Consider the following 18,616-nt stretch of genomic DNA (forward strand, 5'->3'; position numbering starts at 1 on the left):
TTAAAATAAACACACAAGCTCAAAGTACACAAATTAAGGTCCCCTAAAACAAAGCATAATTAATTATAAATACAAAATCAATTATTCAAATCAAACGTTGAACAATAGTCTTCTCTCTGCGTCCCACTCGTCTAACGCGTCTCTTGTGTCCCGTGCGTCTCCTGAGTCCCTTCTGTCCCTTTCCCTTTTCCTTTTGTGTTACTACCTGATGTCGCACTAGTTTTTCTAGCCTTTTTTTGTTTCTTTGGGACCAATTCGGGACAAGTCGCTGCATTATGTGTTGTACTATTACATCTACTACACCTTTTTACTATAGGTTCCTCACCTTGTGACGGAATACGATTTCTGTTTCTCGGTCTGCCAGCTTGACGTGTATCCATTATCGGGGGTTTCATAACCATCATCTCAGTAGGAATCTCCCAATCACACGGTTCTGGAAAGGGGTAAACCGGCTCCTCATACGTACTTCAGTACGTTTCCATTTTGTAAGCATCTATAGCCAGATGTCCGAAGTTAGTTTTTTTTCAAGTGCTTCAAGACCATTATCACATGACCACAAGGCAACCCAGTTCCTTCCCAATATTTGCATGTACAAGTCTCTTGCCTCAAATCAACTATGCCACCATGTTTGAAATCATGAACTTCATAAAGTGCATCTGAAACACCAGAAACGGACCATCCAGTCGTTCGCTCTTCATTTTTACTAACTACTTTTTCAGCCCACTCGGTTAGCACTGTTGAACGTTTCCCTGTAAATAAGATATATATAATTAACTAATTATTCGACCTAATTAAAGTCAAAATAAAATTCATACCTCCTTCGATGCGACGCTTGTTACACCATTCCTGTGAAAGACGTCGGAAGAACTCAAGAAGGGGTATTATAGGCATCTTCCTTGCATCTACAAATAAAATATTCATGGACTCTGCACTGTTCGAGGTCATGTAATCATAACGTTTCGACGGCGAATATGGTCTAGTCCATTTAGCACGGAGAATTTCACTTAGATGCGCTGCTACTTGCGGCCAGTGTTGTAAAACTCGCCGAGTTGGCTGAGTACTCGTCCGAGTACTCGCTACTCGGCCCCTTACCGAGGCGAGTTACAAAAGCCGAGTACTCCCCGATCGGCCCCTTGTTGAAGCGAACATTGTTGTAAAACTCGGCCAACTCTATGATTAATATGTATAGTATACTTAATGATTTATTATTTAACACACACATATGTGATTATTATTACATATATATCTTAAATTTTCAATAATTATTCACGAAGTGGGACTATTGTGTGTTTTTTTTTAGTTTTTGTGTATTCACATGTATCTAATTTTGTTATATATTTCATTCAACTTATGGTTTTAAGTTATGATTTTGAAATATATAATTTCCCTAAAAATATTTCTATATGAATTACCGAATCCGAGTACTCCCGGAGTACTCCCGAGTACTCGCTACTCGGTAGTCGGCCGAGTACGTACCGAGTAGCAAGTTCTACAACCATGCTTGCGGCCTAGTAGAACTAAATCTATACCATAATTCTTCAAAAACATTTCTTTTGTAAGCTTTCACAAGCCTCCAAAACAACACTTTTGTTTTATCATTTTTCCCAAAACCTGTGTACTATGTTTCCTAGTATATGAAAAGCACACATGCCATGATGAGCATGTGGAAAAACATTTTCAATACTAACGCGAATTGCATCGGCCCTATTAGTTACAAAAGTCAATTCTTGACAATCACCAACACATTCATACAACTTTTCAAGAAACCATGTCCACCTAAGACCACTCTCTTTTTTGCATATTCCGTGCGCAAGGGGCAGTATCTGGTTGTTTCGATCCATAGCTACTGCATGCAATATGGTTCCCTTAAAATCACCCTTCAAATGGGCACCATCCATAATTATAACTTTATGACAAAAAATTTTGAATGCTCGTATCTGCAGTATATAAAAATGGAACACATAAACACTTTATAATTTGTTTAAAAAATTATATATTAAATAACAACAAGTTTTTTGTATTTACCGTGCTCCCAATGGCATAAAAACAACACTCGAAACAATCTTCAGAATCTATTTGAATATACGCAACTGTACCGGGATTTTGTCTCTTCAAATTGTGAAAATAAATAGGAAGTTTGGAAAATCATTCTTCAAAGGATCCCAACTACAGTTCCATAGCATATTGTTTTGCACGCCAAGCTTGTTTGTAATCTACGTTGATTTCCAGCAAAGCATTCAAGTCCTTTGATATTTCATTAGGCCTCCAAACCTTGGAACAAGTTTTTCCCATAATCTCATGCAATATAGTACCCATCACTTTTTTATTAGCATGCTTATGATTAGGGTGTATCTGTAATGACGAACATGTGTGCACGTTGTTGAAAGTCCTGATTTCAAATTCATCAGTGGGATCAAAGCGTTTTGCATACAAACGCCAACTACAGTTCTCAATTTCACAATATACCTCATAACGATTTTTGTTAGAATGTTTGGTCTTAAACTGAAACTTTTCTCTGGTTGCTTTAAGACTCAAAGGAAAAATTAGTTGTTGTTTGTTATCATATGTTTGACGAACAAACATATCATCATTTTGGACCTAAACTGTGAAACGGTCCGGGTTCAACAATAGGATCAGGACAATCAGGTATGGGAGGCATACCGTAAAATATGTTTGAAGCTTTTTTCCCATGTGTGAACTCATCTTCTGACCATCCTTCGTATGACTCTTCACCGTCTGAGAAAGTTTTATCAGTCAGTCTTCCAAACTCATATAAATTTTTTTTCTTCAACCGTATTCAGTGCCACAGTTTCTTCTTCTGGACACTCTTCAACATTATCAGATACAATGTTTTCAACATTGTATGGTACAACTTTCTCATCCGCTTCTGTCTGTTCGATCAATCCCTGAAACACCTCTAAATACAAATGCACAATCTCCTTCGTTTCAGAAATTACATTTCTGAGTTGATGAACATCTGCTTCATCTAAAATATTCATCACATACCCATGAACCGGGTGTTGAAATGACAATGATATATTACTATTGAACACCTTAACCTTACTTTTGACCAAATCAAACAATATTCGACAATCAAAATTAGGCGGAAGCAGTAAACCCAAGTTGTTTAACTTTGGTCTAACGTAGGTGTTAATCCCATTACTTATCTGCCAAAAACCTCCAGTACATAAAATAACAAAACTCATATTTGGTTTTGAAAATCAAATGAAAACGAACTGATCTATCGACCAAAATGAAACTAACATATGAAAAAGAAACTTTTGTATCAAAAAACTCTTCAAAATGCCGTTCCAACCACCCATTCCGCGGAGGCATTACTCTCTCCGCGAAGCTCCGCGTCGACCTCTCCGCAGGGGTATTTATGAGATCCAAACAACTCCCTCCGTAAAGGTTATATTCTATCCGCATAGACCCATTCCGCGGAGCAATATTAATAAGGCTAACAAACCATTTTTTCGACCACTACGCAGAGATGACGTCATTTCGCGGAGGTCCGCGGAAGGTCCTCCGCGGAATGCGTGACTATATCTGGAAAACCCGTTTTTTGTGTCTAAATTTATAAATTTGCCCTTATATTATGTCTATTAGTGGTGTTTTCCTTTATATCTTCCTGTAGTCAACATAATGAGAGATAATTGTAAGATTATAATTATATTTTTCATTAGCGGTTTAGCCGATATGTACTCCAAATAATGCCACAATCCACATTACCCAAACATACGACTATATGGTTGATGATACGAACGAATACCAAATTAAATTTAAAGGATATGATAATTGATAAATATAAAATAATAGTATAATATGATCTTAGATTGTTAAAAATTAAAATAAATAGATAATTAAATATATTAGGCGAGTTGGCGGGTTGACCCGTGGACCCAAACAGGTAACCCAACTCAACCTATTAAATAAACGGATTGACGGGTTGGCGGGTCAGAAATCTCAACCCTAACCCGCTTATTTTCATGTCGGGTTACGGGTTGGATCGAGAGTTGTCACCCCTAATGAGAACCACAGTTATAAAATTAATTAAATTTCATAGTAAAACTCAAAATTATTAATCAATTATTTCAAATAAATTATTAATTAAGAGATATTTTTTAGTTATATATAATTATAATTGTTGATTTAAATAAATAAATGAAATTATATCATTTTATAATATATATTAATTTTATTTTATTTTTCAATCTAATGTTATTAATTTAATGTAATTAGAATGTGAAATTTAAAATTTGAAATTTGAATGAAGAATTAATTATTAATTTAATGTAATAAAAGTGAGAAATTTTAAATTTTAAATTTTGAAATAGAGAATTAATAAATTGACATGTGGTATGATAAGTGACATATATTATTAATAAGGATTTCTAATATTGTGACACTTGTCAATAGAAGAATAACTTATTTATTTTTTAAAATTTGGATGAAGAAGTCTAATAGTATGACACTTATTAATAGGAGAATAACCATATTCATTTATTAGAATAAAGATTTTCTATTTATTTCAAAAAAAAAATATGACTTTTGAAACTTTTTTTTTTTTACTTCATTCATGTTTTTACTTTCGTTTTCACGGTTTTCATGTTTTTATATTTTTTTTACTAACTTTTTTTTTTCAAGTTTTCTTTAAACATTTAATAATCTTAACCTTTTACTATTTTTTTTTCATGTTTACATTTTTTTTATACTTTTTTACAAGAAAATATTTACAAAAAAGTATTCATAATTTCTAAAAATATGTTACAGATATGGATGATCCATTTTTTTTAGAGCTGGTATTGGATAAACATAAAACATCAAAAAAATTATGATTAAATAATATATAAGAATGAAACATCGAAAAGGTAAAAAAACAAATGAACAAAACTAAAAGTTATGATTAAATAATTTTAACATTTTAACTTACCCAATTCAAGTTTTTTAGCTTTTTTTTTAAAAAAAAAAAATTAGCTTTTTTAATTTTTGAATTGTTTACTTTTTTTTCAAACATTTTTTAAATTTCTTATAACGTTTCAGGTTTTTACTTTATTTTTCATGTTTAACATATTTCTTTACACTTGTTTTTTAATAACATTAGTAAGTTGAAAAATGTTACAGATTTTGGATGTTTTGTTGTTTCGAAAGTGAGTTTCGGATTAACCTATCTAGATACTAATTAGTAAATATTTGGATATTTAGAAAGTATTTCTTTAAAACCGTATAAAATCATTCGTTTAAAAAATAACCAAATAAGTCGCGGACCAACACAAACATACAACGAACAAAACGTCAAAATAAAAATTAACCTTAAATAATTGTATTGGATTATCGATAATTATCTAGGTATTCGATAAAAAACGTCAAAAAACAACATTATATAATATAAACTTAAAAAATGTCAAAAAAAAAAAAACTAAATTAAATAGTATATTCAATCAAAAATTATATTAGTTAAAAGAATTTTAAATGGGAAATTTAAATACAAAATAAAATAATTTTAATAATATGATTTTCTATAGTTTATGTAATTGCTTTTTAAAATAACAATTTTATAAAAAATCAATATTTATTTTATTAAAACAAAGAAAAAATAAAAATAAAATTAATTATAAATTTTGATATAACTGAAATGATGGGTGGGAGCTTTGTTAAAAATTTTAGGGTTTTTTTTTTTAGAAAAAAAAAGTACGAATAGATGTTTTGTGTAAATACATGTAAGCCTAATATTAATTTTTTTTTTTTCATATATAAAAAAAGGAAAATAATAAAAAAACCTCGCGCTACATCGCATACCTAGTTACCTACTAGGCTACTAGTTGTGAGACAGTGACACCGAGACATATATGGGACATCGGTCTTATCACTTGGCCCAATTACTACTGGGCATAAGTCTATTCACTTGTAAAATACTAAGAAGGGTATTATGCGCCAATCTTAAATGCACAAAATGTTAAATATGTTGACCATAGTCCATAAGTCTTACCATTATTATTTTTAAAAAACAGCCAGCCACATATATAATATGGAAAAAAAAACTCTACCAAAACACCAGAGAAATACAAAAAGAGATTACAAGTTGTCAAGAGAGAAGTGCATCCAACGTTTCCAATTGACATAAATTTTTCTATATCTATTACTAATCCAAAGAAAAAAAAAAAAATTCTCTAATCGAGTAAAAAAATAATATCTTTCCTTATCTTACCACCCTCAAAAACTACATCATTACCATTATATACATCTGTATGTTTGCGGTTCCGAATCAGTTTTGGATCGATTTCGAAATTGTCCGGTCTTTTGACGGTTAGTCTCGAAGCGGTCTTGTCTTTTTTTGGATCGGTCACGTCCTGTCTCGGGCCGTCTTTTTTCAGACTGATCTCTTTCAATCCGATCTTTTTTGGTATCGGTCTCGGTTTTTTACGGTCCGATCTTGCGGTCTTTCCATGCACATTTTTTGGTTCGATTTTCGAGTTATTTTTTTGTTGGTTTTCGGGTTTTTTCCGCTCAATTTAGGTATTTGTTGGTTTTTTTTTTTTTTTAAAAAAAATTGTTTCTAATTTTTTTCTTTACAGACGTGTGATTAACACCAAAATGATAGATTAAATTTTATTAAAAATGATACATTAAAGTTTAAAAAAAGAGAAAATAAAAAAGTTAGACAGTGTGATGAAACATTGTGTCATTAACACAAAACTTTGGCTTTCGTCTTTATTGAGATGGTCTCGGGTAGGTCTCGGAACAATCCGATTTTTTTTGGACCGGTCACGTCCTATCACGAGACGGTCTTTTTTCGGTCCGGTCTTTTTTAGGACTGGTCTTTTTTGGTCTAGTCTCGTTTTAGACCGGTCCGATCTTAGTCTTTCTTCGAGTTCGGTTCAAAACCGGTCCTTGTATGCAGGTCTACCATTATGTATCGTCCGGTCCAAACCATGTAAACCGGAATAATTTAATGAGAAATCAAATATCACCTTTCATTTTCTTTTTATTCATCTTTTTTAATTTATTAGATCAAAACAAATATTAAATTTATATTAAATTATTTTAAAAAAGTTAATGAATATTACTGCCGTTAGTTTATATCAATAAAAATATAAACATGCAAAAGATAAAAACATATTTAATTTTTATAATTTAATTTATTATGAAGTGTATAAATCTCCAACGCATGAAAGTGACCAATTTAACTGTCATGGGTGATGGAAAAACTAATAAGGCTCCACTGGTTAACCGATGTGGCACGTTTTATCGACGGTGAACACCAGCCCACGACACATTTTTTGCTAACGGTATTTTGCCATCGTTGAGATTCCACCATTCGCTCTTTCTTCTTTTACTGTTTAAATCGACTCTCTCATTCTTTTTGTTTTGCTAGTGTAGACCACACTTTACCCATTTTGAAAAATGACAAAAATGACAAATATGTTTCCATAAGCCTAGGTGAAAAATACTACCGGTGGTATGACGCTGTTTAGTCTAATGGTTTTGGACGTTAAAAGCAGTTTTTATAACGTTTTTTATCAAGTTGAAAAACATCTATGGTCATCTTTTATCTTTTACTTTTGAGTGTTATGACAACTTTTCCCTCATTTATCTTTCACTCACCAAAACCAAAAAGCAGTAAATAATCACATTTCACTATATTTCACTATCTTTATTTATTTATCTTTTAAAATATATTTTATATAAATATTATATTCATTTTGTAGAGAATTAAAAACCATAAATTTTAATATATTTTTAATAATTTTTTAGTATATATATAATTTAATAAATATTAAAGAAACTAAAATAATAAAAAAGGTTGACCAATAAAAAGAAGACATGGTAGCCTCTCATCTTTTTCCCACACCACGATATTGTGATCTTTGTTGCAATTCCTCTTCCCACACCATCTTTCGGCTCCATACTCTATGGTCTAATATCTTAGTTTTTACCAAATGTTTTTCTATGAAAAAAAATCGAGAAAAAAACTCATATTATCTTAAACTTTTTCAAATTGTTTTTATTATATGTTTGTATATATTGTTTAGTTACAGCCGGTAGAAAAAAAATACGAGTCACACACAATCATTTTCAAAATTTTTTTATTTGACATTTTACTTCGGGATAATGACTTAAAAGGATAATATATTATTCGATTTATATATTTTTATTCATTGAGTTTTTTTTCGTCCATATTTACTCTTTCAAATTTTTTAACTGTATACATTCAGTCCTTATGACTATGACCGACTACTCCAGGTTAGCCGGTAAAAATAACTTAATAAGGTAATATATTTCTCACTTTGTACACATTTAGTCCTTAATATTTTTGTACACATTTAGTTCTTAATATTTTATTTTTGCAAAATTTTTTGTACACATTTAGTCCTTAATATTTTTGTACACATTTAGTTCTTAATATTTTATTTTTGCAAAATAATTCATTTTTGTTTTTGTACTCATTCAATACTTATGAATTATTTCTTAAGTTTTTTCTCACAACATCTTACGTGAGACAATCATTAATGAGGTGTTTGAGGCTTTTGATGCTTATGTCCTTCATGATCTATACTACTTGGTGGCTTAGATCATGTGTTCTGAACGTCATAACTTCTTCATACGATCTCGAATTTTAACGATCTTTATATCCATGTGTTCATATTTAAGTCTACTACAACTTTCATTTAGATTACTCCCGTTAAAAATTAATATATTTTTACTAACGATCTTTATACCCATACACTTTTTTTTTATGAATGCATGTATGAATGTTTTTTTATAAAATCGTAAGTAAAAATATATTACATTTAACGAGAGTAATCTTAACGAAAGTTATAATAGACTCAAAAAACAAACACATGGATATAAAGATCATTGAAATCTAATGTCGTATGAAGAAGTTACGACGTTCAGAACACAAGACCTATACCAAACCACAAGACCTACATAACCAAGCAGTCGAGATCGCAATGGACATAAGCATCAATTGCCCCAAAGACATCATCAATGATTGTCCTACGTAAGATGTCGTGAAAAAAACTTAAGGAAATCATTCATAAGTACTGAATGAGTAAAAAAACGAAAATGGTTTATTTTGAAACAAAAAAAACTATTAAGGATCGAATGTGTACAAAAAAAAAAATAACGACTATATGTGTATAAAATGAGAAATATATTACCCTATTAAGTCATTTTTTCCGGCTAACCTGGTGTAAACGGCCATAAGGACTGAATGTGTACTGTTTAACAAGTTGAATGAGTAAATATAGACGAAAAAAAACTCAATGACCAAATATGTACGAATCAAAAAATATATTACCTTTTTACTTGTAATCTTTTGGTTTTAAACAATATTTTTTTCACGAAAACCAATAAATTTGCATTTTCGAAAAAAAACATCAACTTTTTTTTTTCAAACAACCCCACATATTTGACAATTTTTTCGAATCTAGCTTCAGCTTTTATATTTTTTTGCTGTTGAACTTAAAAATGGTTTTATCCATAATAATATAATTATATTCCTTTGTTACTTAATTTTTGTTTGAACCAATTTTTTTTGTTTTGACTTATAAATCTCATGATCTTCTTGTTGCTCTTTATAGCACTTTTAATGGTTTTTAGCATTTAAAGGAACTATTTATTTGTTCGAAACAATGAAAAAAACTATTATATTCATATTTTGTTTTCAAAATGCATATCAAAATCTATCTACACGATGCTTAAAGTTTGTATTGTTTAAGAACCAAACATGGAAAAGGGTTCCAAACAACGATCTATGTTTGAAATCTAAGCTTAATTTTCATGTTTTCTTCGTTAGAATCATTTTCAAGGCACACTAGAAAGTTATTATTTACCTGTTATAATCTTTGAGCATCTTGTAGATAAATTTTGATATGCATTTGCCAACACTAATTAGACACGACGTCTTTATCTTTAGAAAAGAGAAATCTCCAGAAAAGTCCTAAAATTTTACCCTAATTTACGAAAAATTCCCAAACTAAAATTTGTTTACGAAAAAGCATGAATTACAGGTAAAAAATGCGATTTGACCCCTTTTTCCCGGTTTACTGGTTTCATTACTTACATGTTTCTTAAAAGTCTCATTATTTTACCATAATTTACGAATAAGCCCCAAACTAAAATTTAGTGATGATTTGGCTCTTTTCTCCATGTAACATACATTTTACCGGTTTCACTGCTAACCTAGACGCCTAGTCATTAAATGAACTGATGAGATGAATATGTTGGGTTATATAATGTTATGTTTACCATAAAACTTAATATCTTGATGTGTTGTATATTTTTTTGGAATATAAAATGCATCTAACAAAGACTGTAATAATTACATAAACTAGCAACAACTGCGTCATTTTTTACGGTTATAAGAAATTTCAAATTGTCTTTATAATCTTATGTAACCCAATATATCCATCTCATCAGACATCAACTCATTATGCCCCCTTTTTTTTTTTTTTCCCTGAAAACACACATTTTATTGGTTTCATTACTAACCTAGATACATAGTCATAAATGAATTGATAAGATGAATATCAAATTTTACAGTAAATGTAGCATTATATAACCCATTGTATCCATTTTATCAGCTAATTTAATGAATATGTGTCCAAGTCAGCAATGAAATCAATAAAATGTATATTACATGGAGAAAATGGTCAAATCGTCACTAAATTTTAGTTTGGGACTTATTTGCAAATTAGGGTAATATAATGAGACTTTAATTAAACAAGTAAGTAATGAATTCGGCAAACCGGAAAAATGGTCAAATCGTCATTTTTATCGGTAATTCATGTTTATTCATAAACAAAATTTAGTTTGAGACTTTTTCGTAAATTAGTGTAAAATTTAAAGATTTTTCTAAAGATTTCCCTTCGAAAAAAATATCAATTGTTTTTCTTTTATAAGATTTTAATATGAAAAACTATCAAAACTATTAACAACAACACTAAAAAAATATTAGAATTGTCAGTCAAAACGAAAAACTTGGTTCAAAATAGTAAATTTCCAAATATGAGTTGTTTATTTATTTATTTATTTTTATTATTTTTTTTGGGGAGGGGGTGAGGGTATTTTAATAAAATATAGGTTTTTTTTATTTCTTTTCTAAAACCAAAAGATTACCGTCGGTTCAACTCAAAATGGCAAATTGGAAAAACAAAAAAAAATATATGATTGTTTTCTAAGAAAAAAAAGTCTAGGTTTAAAAAACTCATCTTTCAGGTTTTGTGTCATTTTAACCTAATTAAGCAACTTCAAAAAAATTGACTTGAAAAAAAAAACTCTTTCTCATACAATTTTCAAAAAAAAAAGATTTAAAAACTGTGAAAAGTCTATGTTCTTAAGTTTTTTTTTTTCATAAATTATTTCCCTTTCTTTCAATATTTTTCTTATATGTATTTATATTAGATTTTCTTTAGCAATTTTTATATAATATATAACTCATGACAAAACAAAGAACTTTAATACTTGAAAAAAAATATGGCCTTAATCTAAAGAAGAAAGAATTTTTTTTCCCTAATGGCGACGTCAAGGCAATTCTGGAGATTTGATTGAGCAAGTTCTGACGGGATCAAACGCCACGTTTGGAAGATGGATGGATGGCAGACAGTTGGTAAACAATCAAAGGAGGATCAATTGAATAAGATTTCACAATCAATCATTGTCACAAACTTTTCAATACGTTTTTTTCCCAAGGACATCTGGAAGTCATGTGAGCAATATGGCATAGCAGCAAATGTGTTTATTGCCAAAGAAAGATCGAATGCATGTAAGGGATATGCATTTGTGAGATTCATTAATGTTGATAACTTAACATTAATTGTTTCGAATCGATGCACGATTTGGAATGGGAGGTTACATATGCATGCTAATATATCTAAATATTTGAGGGGTTCGAAACCTAATGGTGTACTACATCATGCAAGGAAGGTGGAGGTTACTAAAACTCAATCTAAACCTACATCAAGTAGGTTTGAAATACTAGTAAAACTTGCTCATGATGGAGGAAGGGGTTCGTATGCAGCAGTGGTCAGGGGAGTTTGTCCAGGTGGTGGGTATCATTCATCTGGTTCTAAAGGAGATGAACTGCATGCTATGGTTTTGAATGATTCTTGTCTCAATGATACATATCTCTCGCTTAAGTTGGTGGGGAAAGTGAAAGAATTTGGATCACTTCTTAAGCTTTGAGATGTCATCACTAAGGAGGGTTTTAACGATATACTTATTCAATATATGGGTGGGTTTTGGGTGTCTTTAGAATTTTAATTAATAAAGGCCAAGGAGAATTCAAAAAAACATAAGGGTGTGATGTCGTGGTTCTCTGTTGTATTACCATGGACTAAGATGTTTGCAGCTAATGAACGTGTGGTATGGATCGATATTGAGGGACTACCATCCTTGGCATGGACTACTTTTTCGTTTGATAAGATAGAAAAACGGTGGGGTGAGTTATTGTATGTTGAAGACCCTAATGATACTAATGTTAGGAAAAATATAACCCTAGGATCTGTACGAAAGAATAAACAATAAATTGTTTCTGAGGCCTGTGTTTGACACAATCTCCTTAAAACAATTTCGTCCTATATGGGTGTTTGTTTCCCAGGATACAACGGTAGAAAGCAATTCTTCAAGATTTCCCGAACCCTAACTTGGCCCGGATTATACCTTGGTTGCAGCAAGAGAGAAAAGATGAAGTAGAAGCGTAAGAGAGGAAAAGTATTATTTCGTTTCATTCGGTGTATCTAATCAGTCACATAGGCGTTGTATTTACACAACCCAATATAACTGATGTAATTAAAACGAAATCGTAACTGTTAAAATTAAATAAGACAATTAATTAAGAAATCAAAACCGAAATCTATGATGAGTACCTCTTAATTCATTTTTGTAACTATTAAAAACAAAGAAATAATTGCAAAAAGGTCCTTGAACTTTTCTGGTTGACCGGTGGTGTATTTGTGCCAGCAAGACGCGCGCTCGCACACAAGTTCAGTGACCCGAAGCGAAATTGCTCGCATTTGCACCCCCTTGTGTGCGTGCGAGAGAGAGAGAGAGAGCCTTGATTCTAATAAGATTACAAAGGTAACTAGTCTTTGTAATTATATACCCATTTCCTTTTCATTCTCCCAACAATGTGGGATGAGTCAAAACCACTTAACCCACTTATTTTCCTCTTCCAACTACCACACTTTGATAAGTAATTTCTCATTCATTTCTAATCCGTTTTGGACGTGTGATATATCAAAACAAAAGTATCATGGAGGAGAACACGAACACATAATCATTTTTCCTTTTCGAATACATTAAAAGTTCGAAATCCGTGCTAAAAAATGGAGAAAATCCATTTTTGGAAATTAATAACATTTATTTTCCAACAATCCCCCACATTAATGAAAATTTCTTTAGCATCCGCAATTCCAAGTTGCTTTAGGTAAAATCCAGTAGTTGAATCATGCACAAGATAGGTAGGTTTGACCCTTTGAACCTTCCCTTAAGATACATATTTATTTTACTAGCAAACTAGTAGACTCGATGTCCTTGAATTGTTCTACTATTTGTGTAAATAATCAATACATGTCTCACATGATTCCCCCTGAGCTAGTTAGGTTCTCATCAAGGTTGCAGAAAACGTTAGACGTTAGCTAGTCGGTGGACTGGGGTCTAGGGATTAATCGGTTAGGCGGGGATTAATCGGGGACCATTAATTATTAAGAAAATTATTCAAAAATTTATAAATCTAACTTTAATTGTAAGAATATAAATAAATAAGCATAAAAGTTTAATAATAAGTTTAACAAGCACAACAATTTATCATCCAATTAATAAGAAAAGTTATTCAAATTTTAATATATCTTAAGAAAAATAAATTTAGGTATTTGTATATTTGAAAACATAGAAATTTTGAAAATTTTGGAGAAAAACTTTAAATTTTAATTTTAATTTTTTTTATATATTAGTTGAACACTGAAATACTATGAACTTTTGAAATTTTGAAAATTTTGGTTTAATATTTAAAAATTTGAAAATTTGAAAATTTGGCCGATTAGGCCGCCTAGGACCGATTAGGACCGCCTAGGACCGATTAGAACCATCTAGCTCCGACTTTGACCCCCTTTGACCAAAACCGATTAAGCCGACCGATTAGCCTTAATCCTATTCGGTTGTAGACCGCCTAGCGATTAATCCCCGATTAATCGGCCGCCTAGACCGATTTTTACAACATTGGTTCTCATTGATGTGTCCGTTATGGTCGTGGACACTTGCCTGGTTCTATAAGAGCTCTTAGGAACTTTCCCATTCAATTCCCTTTGAAATGACCCCACTTCTCTCTCCCTCTCTCTCACACACACACATAGGTGATTATATCATAATATCAAAAGCTAAAGCTTGATGATTTCCAACTTATCATCAACTACTATAAGCTTAAACTTCATCACTGTTATTTATAGGAATGGTTGGGGTTGACCCCCACAATGATCTACATATGTTATATGCAAGTAGGTTGTCTCATTGAACCTAGATCTTGGGATCTCCAGTCAAATAGGTTGGGTTTTCCTTCACAATAACTTATTCGGTTATGGGTTTTAATCCCATTCCTTTTGACGATTTTGCAACTAACTCCATGTTTAACCCTTTGGTTAGTGGATCAATGTTATACTTGGACCTTATTGTTGGATTAGATGTCTAACCCCATAACTATAATTGATATGTACTTGACCCGATAGTAGCATAGTCCATTTCGGGTTGCCTCCACCATAACAATTTGATAGATGGATATTTGAGTAAGAGGTTATTTATGATTTATTAATATACTATAAGTATAATATATTATTTGGAATCATATTAATTAATTAGTATTGATCAAGAATTAATTTAGAATCAATTTAGTGATCAAAAGAGACTAATTAAATTTGAAACATATGAGTTGGGCTAATAATCCATGGTTTGGTTTGAGATGGGATTATGGATTAATCCATGGAGCATTTATCCAAATCAAATGGATGGGTCATGGGCTAATGCGTATGGATTAGGGTTAACCATGACCTTTGATATTCTACACACACACACACACACACACACACACACACACATATATATATATATATATATATATATATATATATATATGTTTTGCTAAGATGAAAATTGGGCACTACTTGCATTCTAAGAAGAAATTTATTTTCTAGTCTCCTTAGCCTCTCTCATATCCATCTAATTGTTACTTGGTGTTTGTGACTTGTTTGAGGCACAACACTTGGGGTGCTAAGTTCTCACAAGGCCAAAGTCTCACTAGCAACATCAACAACATAAAAAGGTATGTCTAAAACTTGTTTTATGATTCATATTTTAAATTTTTGTATGCTAGTTTAGGCTTCATGCTTTGGAACCAATGTTGCATGTATAATTAGAGAAAACTTAGATGCAAATCATTAGGGTTGTATATGCACGATAGGAATGTTAGAGTACATAAAACCCAACAGTGGTATCAAACCCATGGGTGTTTTCTATTGTATTGATGCAATTGTATAATTTTCAAAGCTAAAAAACTACATTTTGGGAATCTGTCAGGGCCAACTTGCTGAGTCCATGATTGAACCCGACGAGTTGGATGAAGTTTGTCTTGAACTCGACGAGTTGATGCACCTGATGGCAGAATCTTTGAGTTTTTGGTCTGTTTTGGATTAGGAACATTACCACAAACTGTTTTGGTTCATAAAATTTGTTTTTAATGATATGGTAATGTTAATCCTCATCCAATAACATGATATTTATCAAATTGTAATATTGCTACTTGATTATGTGTAATATTAGTTATTTGTATAATTTGAAGTTATCATGTAATATGAATCAATTAGGTCAAATGGGTAAATAATCATCATATGATAATTGGATTAGTTAAGTTGATCTATAAGTGTTTCTTGAAGATTTCCATAACTTGTCCTCAAGTTATGGAATGTGAAAAGTCACACCATTCATGAAACATTAACTTTCATAAGTTATGGAATACCAAAAGTCATGAAAAATTCATAACTTGTCCTCAAGTTATGGAATTGGAAAGGTCTCATTTACGCAACTTTAAAAGCCATAGGTTATGAATTTCAAAAGGCTTTTACAAGTTACAAAACTTGCCCTCAAGTTTTGGAACTTGAAAAGTTACATTAATGAAACTTTAACTCCAAAACCTAGAATTTTAAAAGTTTAAAATTCAACCCTTATACTATTATAATATTAAAGATTAATACTTATATATATATATATATATATATATATATATACTTATATATATATATATATATACTTATACTATTATAATATTAAAGATTAATACTTATATATATATATATATATATATATATATATATATATATATATATATGTATAAGACAAGTCAGTCTTACCATTAGTAGGCCTCATTCACAAAATCGGTCTATAAAGGGGGTATAAGGTTATTACCTGTAAAATGGTGTTTTAATAGGTGTCCACTCTCACCCACCGTTTCCTTGACTGGTGAAGGGTCGTTAGCGGAATGGGTAGGATAGGACACTAATTCTCATTAATAAGTACAATGAAAATACTTAATGTAACTAAACTTTTATAAATTCTCAATCTTAGTTACTTTAGGAAAAATGTGAAAATGGTGTTATCCCAGGAAATTGCACTTCGCACTTTGTTAAGTCATTAGTGGAGCATGTGTGGTCAACCGGCGCACTAATATGGGAATGACAATGTGTTGCAAATGGTAGCTAGATGTTAATCATGGATCAATGGAGTATGTGTGGTTAACCGACACATTCATCAGATAATTTGTAACATTAAGTGTACCAAGCTAATTTGCATGGTTATTCACACCTTGTTTGTGATCCTCGGTATCCCAGTCACAAAATTGAAGGGCATAATTGAGATTTAAACATGCCATTGAAAATTTGAATGAATCTCAAAAGAACCTAGGAATTTCAATCCATTTAAAACCTAAATATTTTTTTTTTCGTTTTTCATGGTGGAAATTGGTAAATCGTCATTTACTTACATTCAAATATTTTGCAATTGGATTACGGCATCCCTCTCCGAATTGTAAAATGTTATATTGGGTCCTAGCCTTAATATTTCATTTTGGGTGTTATATTAAGGATCCATATCTAATCTAAAACTTTGTCTTTCTTTTTAGATGTCAACTTCAAACAATGCTTCAAACCCAATCCCTTTAGGCTCTTTCTCCCTCATGAACTTATGTGGGGGTCATCTTCATAGGGATGAATTTCAATGATTGGATTCGTAACATCTGGATGTCCATTCGTTACAAGGACAAAGAATATGTCCTTGACAAAGAGCTTAAGGAGATTGATGAACCCACCGCTACTCCTGAACAGATTATCGAGTACAAGACCCATGAGAGGGACGCGACCAAGGTGTCGTGTATTATGATTGTAACCATGACTGTTGAGCTACAAAAGTCTTATGAAGACTTATGGCCTTATGAAATGCATCATGATTTGATGGAAAGGTACCATCAAAGTGCAAGTCAGGAAAGGTATGAAATCATAGCCTCCATGATTACTACCAAAATGAAGGATGGAGAGTCCATCACAGCCCACTTCCAAAAGATGCAAAGGTTTGTGGACCATTTGCAGAAGTTGAATGTCAACTTTGATGAAGAGTTTGCCATAGATATCACTCTACACTCTTTGCCTCCTTGTTATGATCAGTTTCTTATGACCTATCATATGTACAATGTCACACCCTCAAACCAGAACGGCGGAAATGTTCGGGGGTGGATGACTTCATGTATAGTATCATAACAACGAATATAATAGTGAAGAAAGCAACCACAACCATCATCAATATAATTGAAAGAGTTACATCATTGAGTAAGTTTACATGTTTCGAAATCAATTACATCATGATGAAAAAATAAGTTTTGAACTTAACGCCTTAGCGTCCCGTCCTCGAAAGCGGTTGATTACCTGTTCACTGATTTCCTGAGAATACAAGTTGTTTTGAAAGAGTGTCAACACAAAGGTTGGTGAGTTCATAAGAGTTTTATTTGAGAAATATATTGTTTTCCTTGTAAAAGTGTTAGGTCAAAATATGGTTTATACTTTGCTTTTCTGGGTAATTATATTTTTGTGTAATATTTTATGAATTTATGGTCTAGTTTACGGCTGAGTTTACGGCCGTAAACACCTTATGACCATAAACTCATTTACGGCCCATGTGTTATCCAGCCCATATTCCAAGTATAAATAGAGGTGTTAGGGTGAGGAGTAGAGATTGACGAACTAGAAGGAGTTTACGGCCAGAGAGAACAAGGAGCGTATGTGTGTGATTCTTTTGTATCTGGAACTTTCATTCATATCAATACATACAAAGATTCATATTATTCTTCTTCTCATTCTCTTCTATTTGATCTGACATCATCCGTTTGAATGAGATTCCGCACCATCAAACGGATCTGATTGATACACAGGCAAATTAGGGACTTACAATTGGTATCAGAGCCAAGTTGTATTAGTCAAAAGGTTTTATTGTTTCATCTGGAATCTGAATAATTGGTGTTTCCGGTCCAAGCTTACGGCTGTAAACACCGAGTTCACGGCCGCAAACCAATCAAATTCAT

At 31.7% G+C, this 18,616-nt stretch overlaps 1 protein-coding gene across 1 annotated transcript; it reads right to left on the reverse strand.

Annotated features, from left to right (window-relative positions):
* Positions 1-513: 513 nt before the first annotated feature.
* Positions 514-2,583, reverse strand: LOC145059462 (uncharacterized). Its single transcript, XM_079007313.1, has 5 exons — positions 2,218-2,583; positions 2,026-2,109; positions 1,652-1,937; positions 816-902; positions 514-749 (listed from the first exon to the last, which is right to left on the reverse strand). The coding sequence occupies exons 1-5, from the start codon at positions 2,581-2,583 to the stop codon at positions 514-516; spliced, it is 1,059 nt and encodes a 352-aa protein (XP_078863439.1).
* Positions 2,584-18,616: the final 16,033 nt, after the last annotated feature.

The sequence above is a fragment of the Lactuca serriola genome, chromosome 1 (assembly GCF_051521515.1).
Source record: "Lactuca serriola cultivar US96UC23 chromosome 1, Lser_US96UC23_V15, whole genome shotgun sequence".
Lineage (NCBI taxonomy): Eukaryota > Viridiplantae > Streptophyta > Magnoliopsida > Asterales > Asteraceae > Lactuca > Lactuca serriola.

Coding starts and splice junctions, on each gene's coding strand:
- LOC145059462 (XM_079007313.1), bottom strand. CDS start 2,583: ATGTTTGTTCGTCAAACATATGATAACAAACAACAACTAATTTTTCCT. Junction 1,938..2,025: donor TTTATGCCATTGGGAGCACG/GTAAATACAAAA, acceptor TATATACTGCAG/ATACGAGCATTCAAAATTTT. Junction 903..1,651: donor TTTTCCACATGCTCATCATG/GCATGTGTGCTT, acceptor TTTTATTTGTAG/ATGCAAGGAAGATGCCTATA.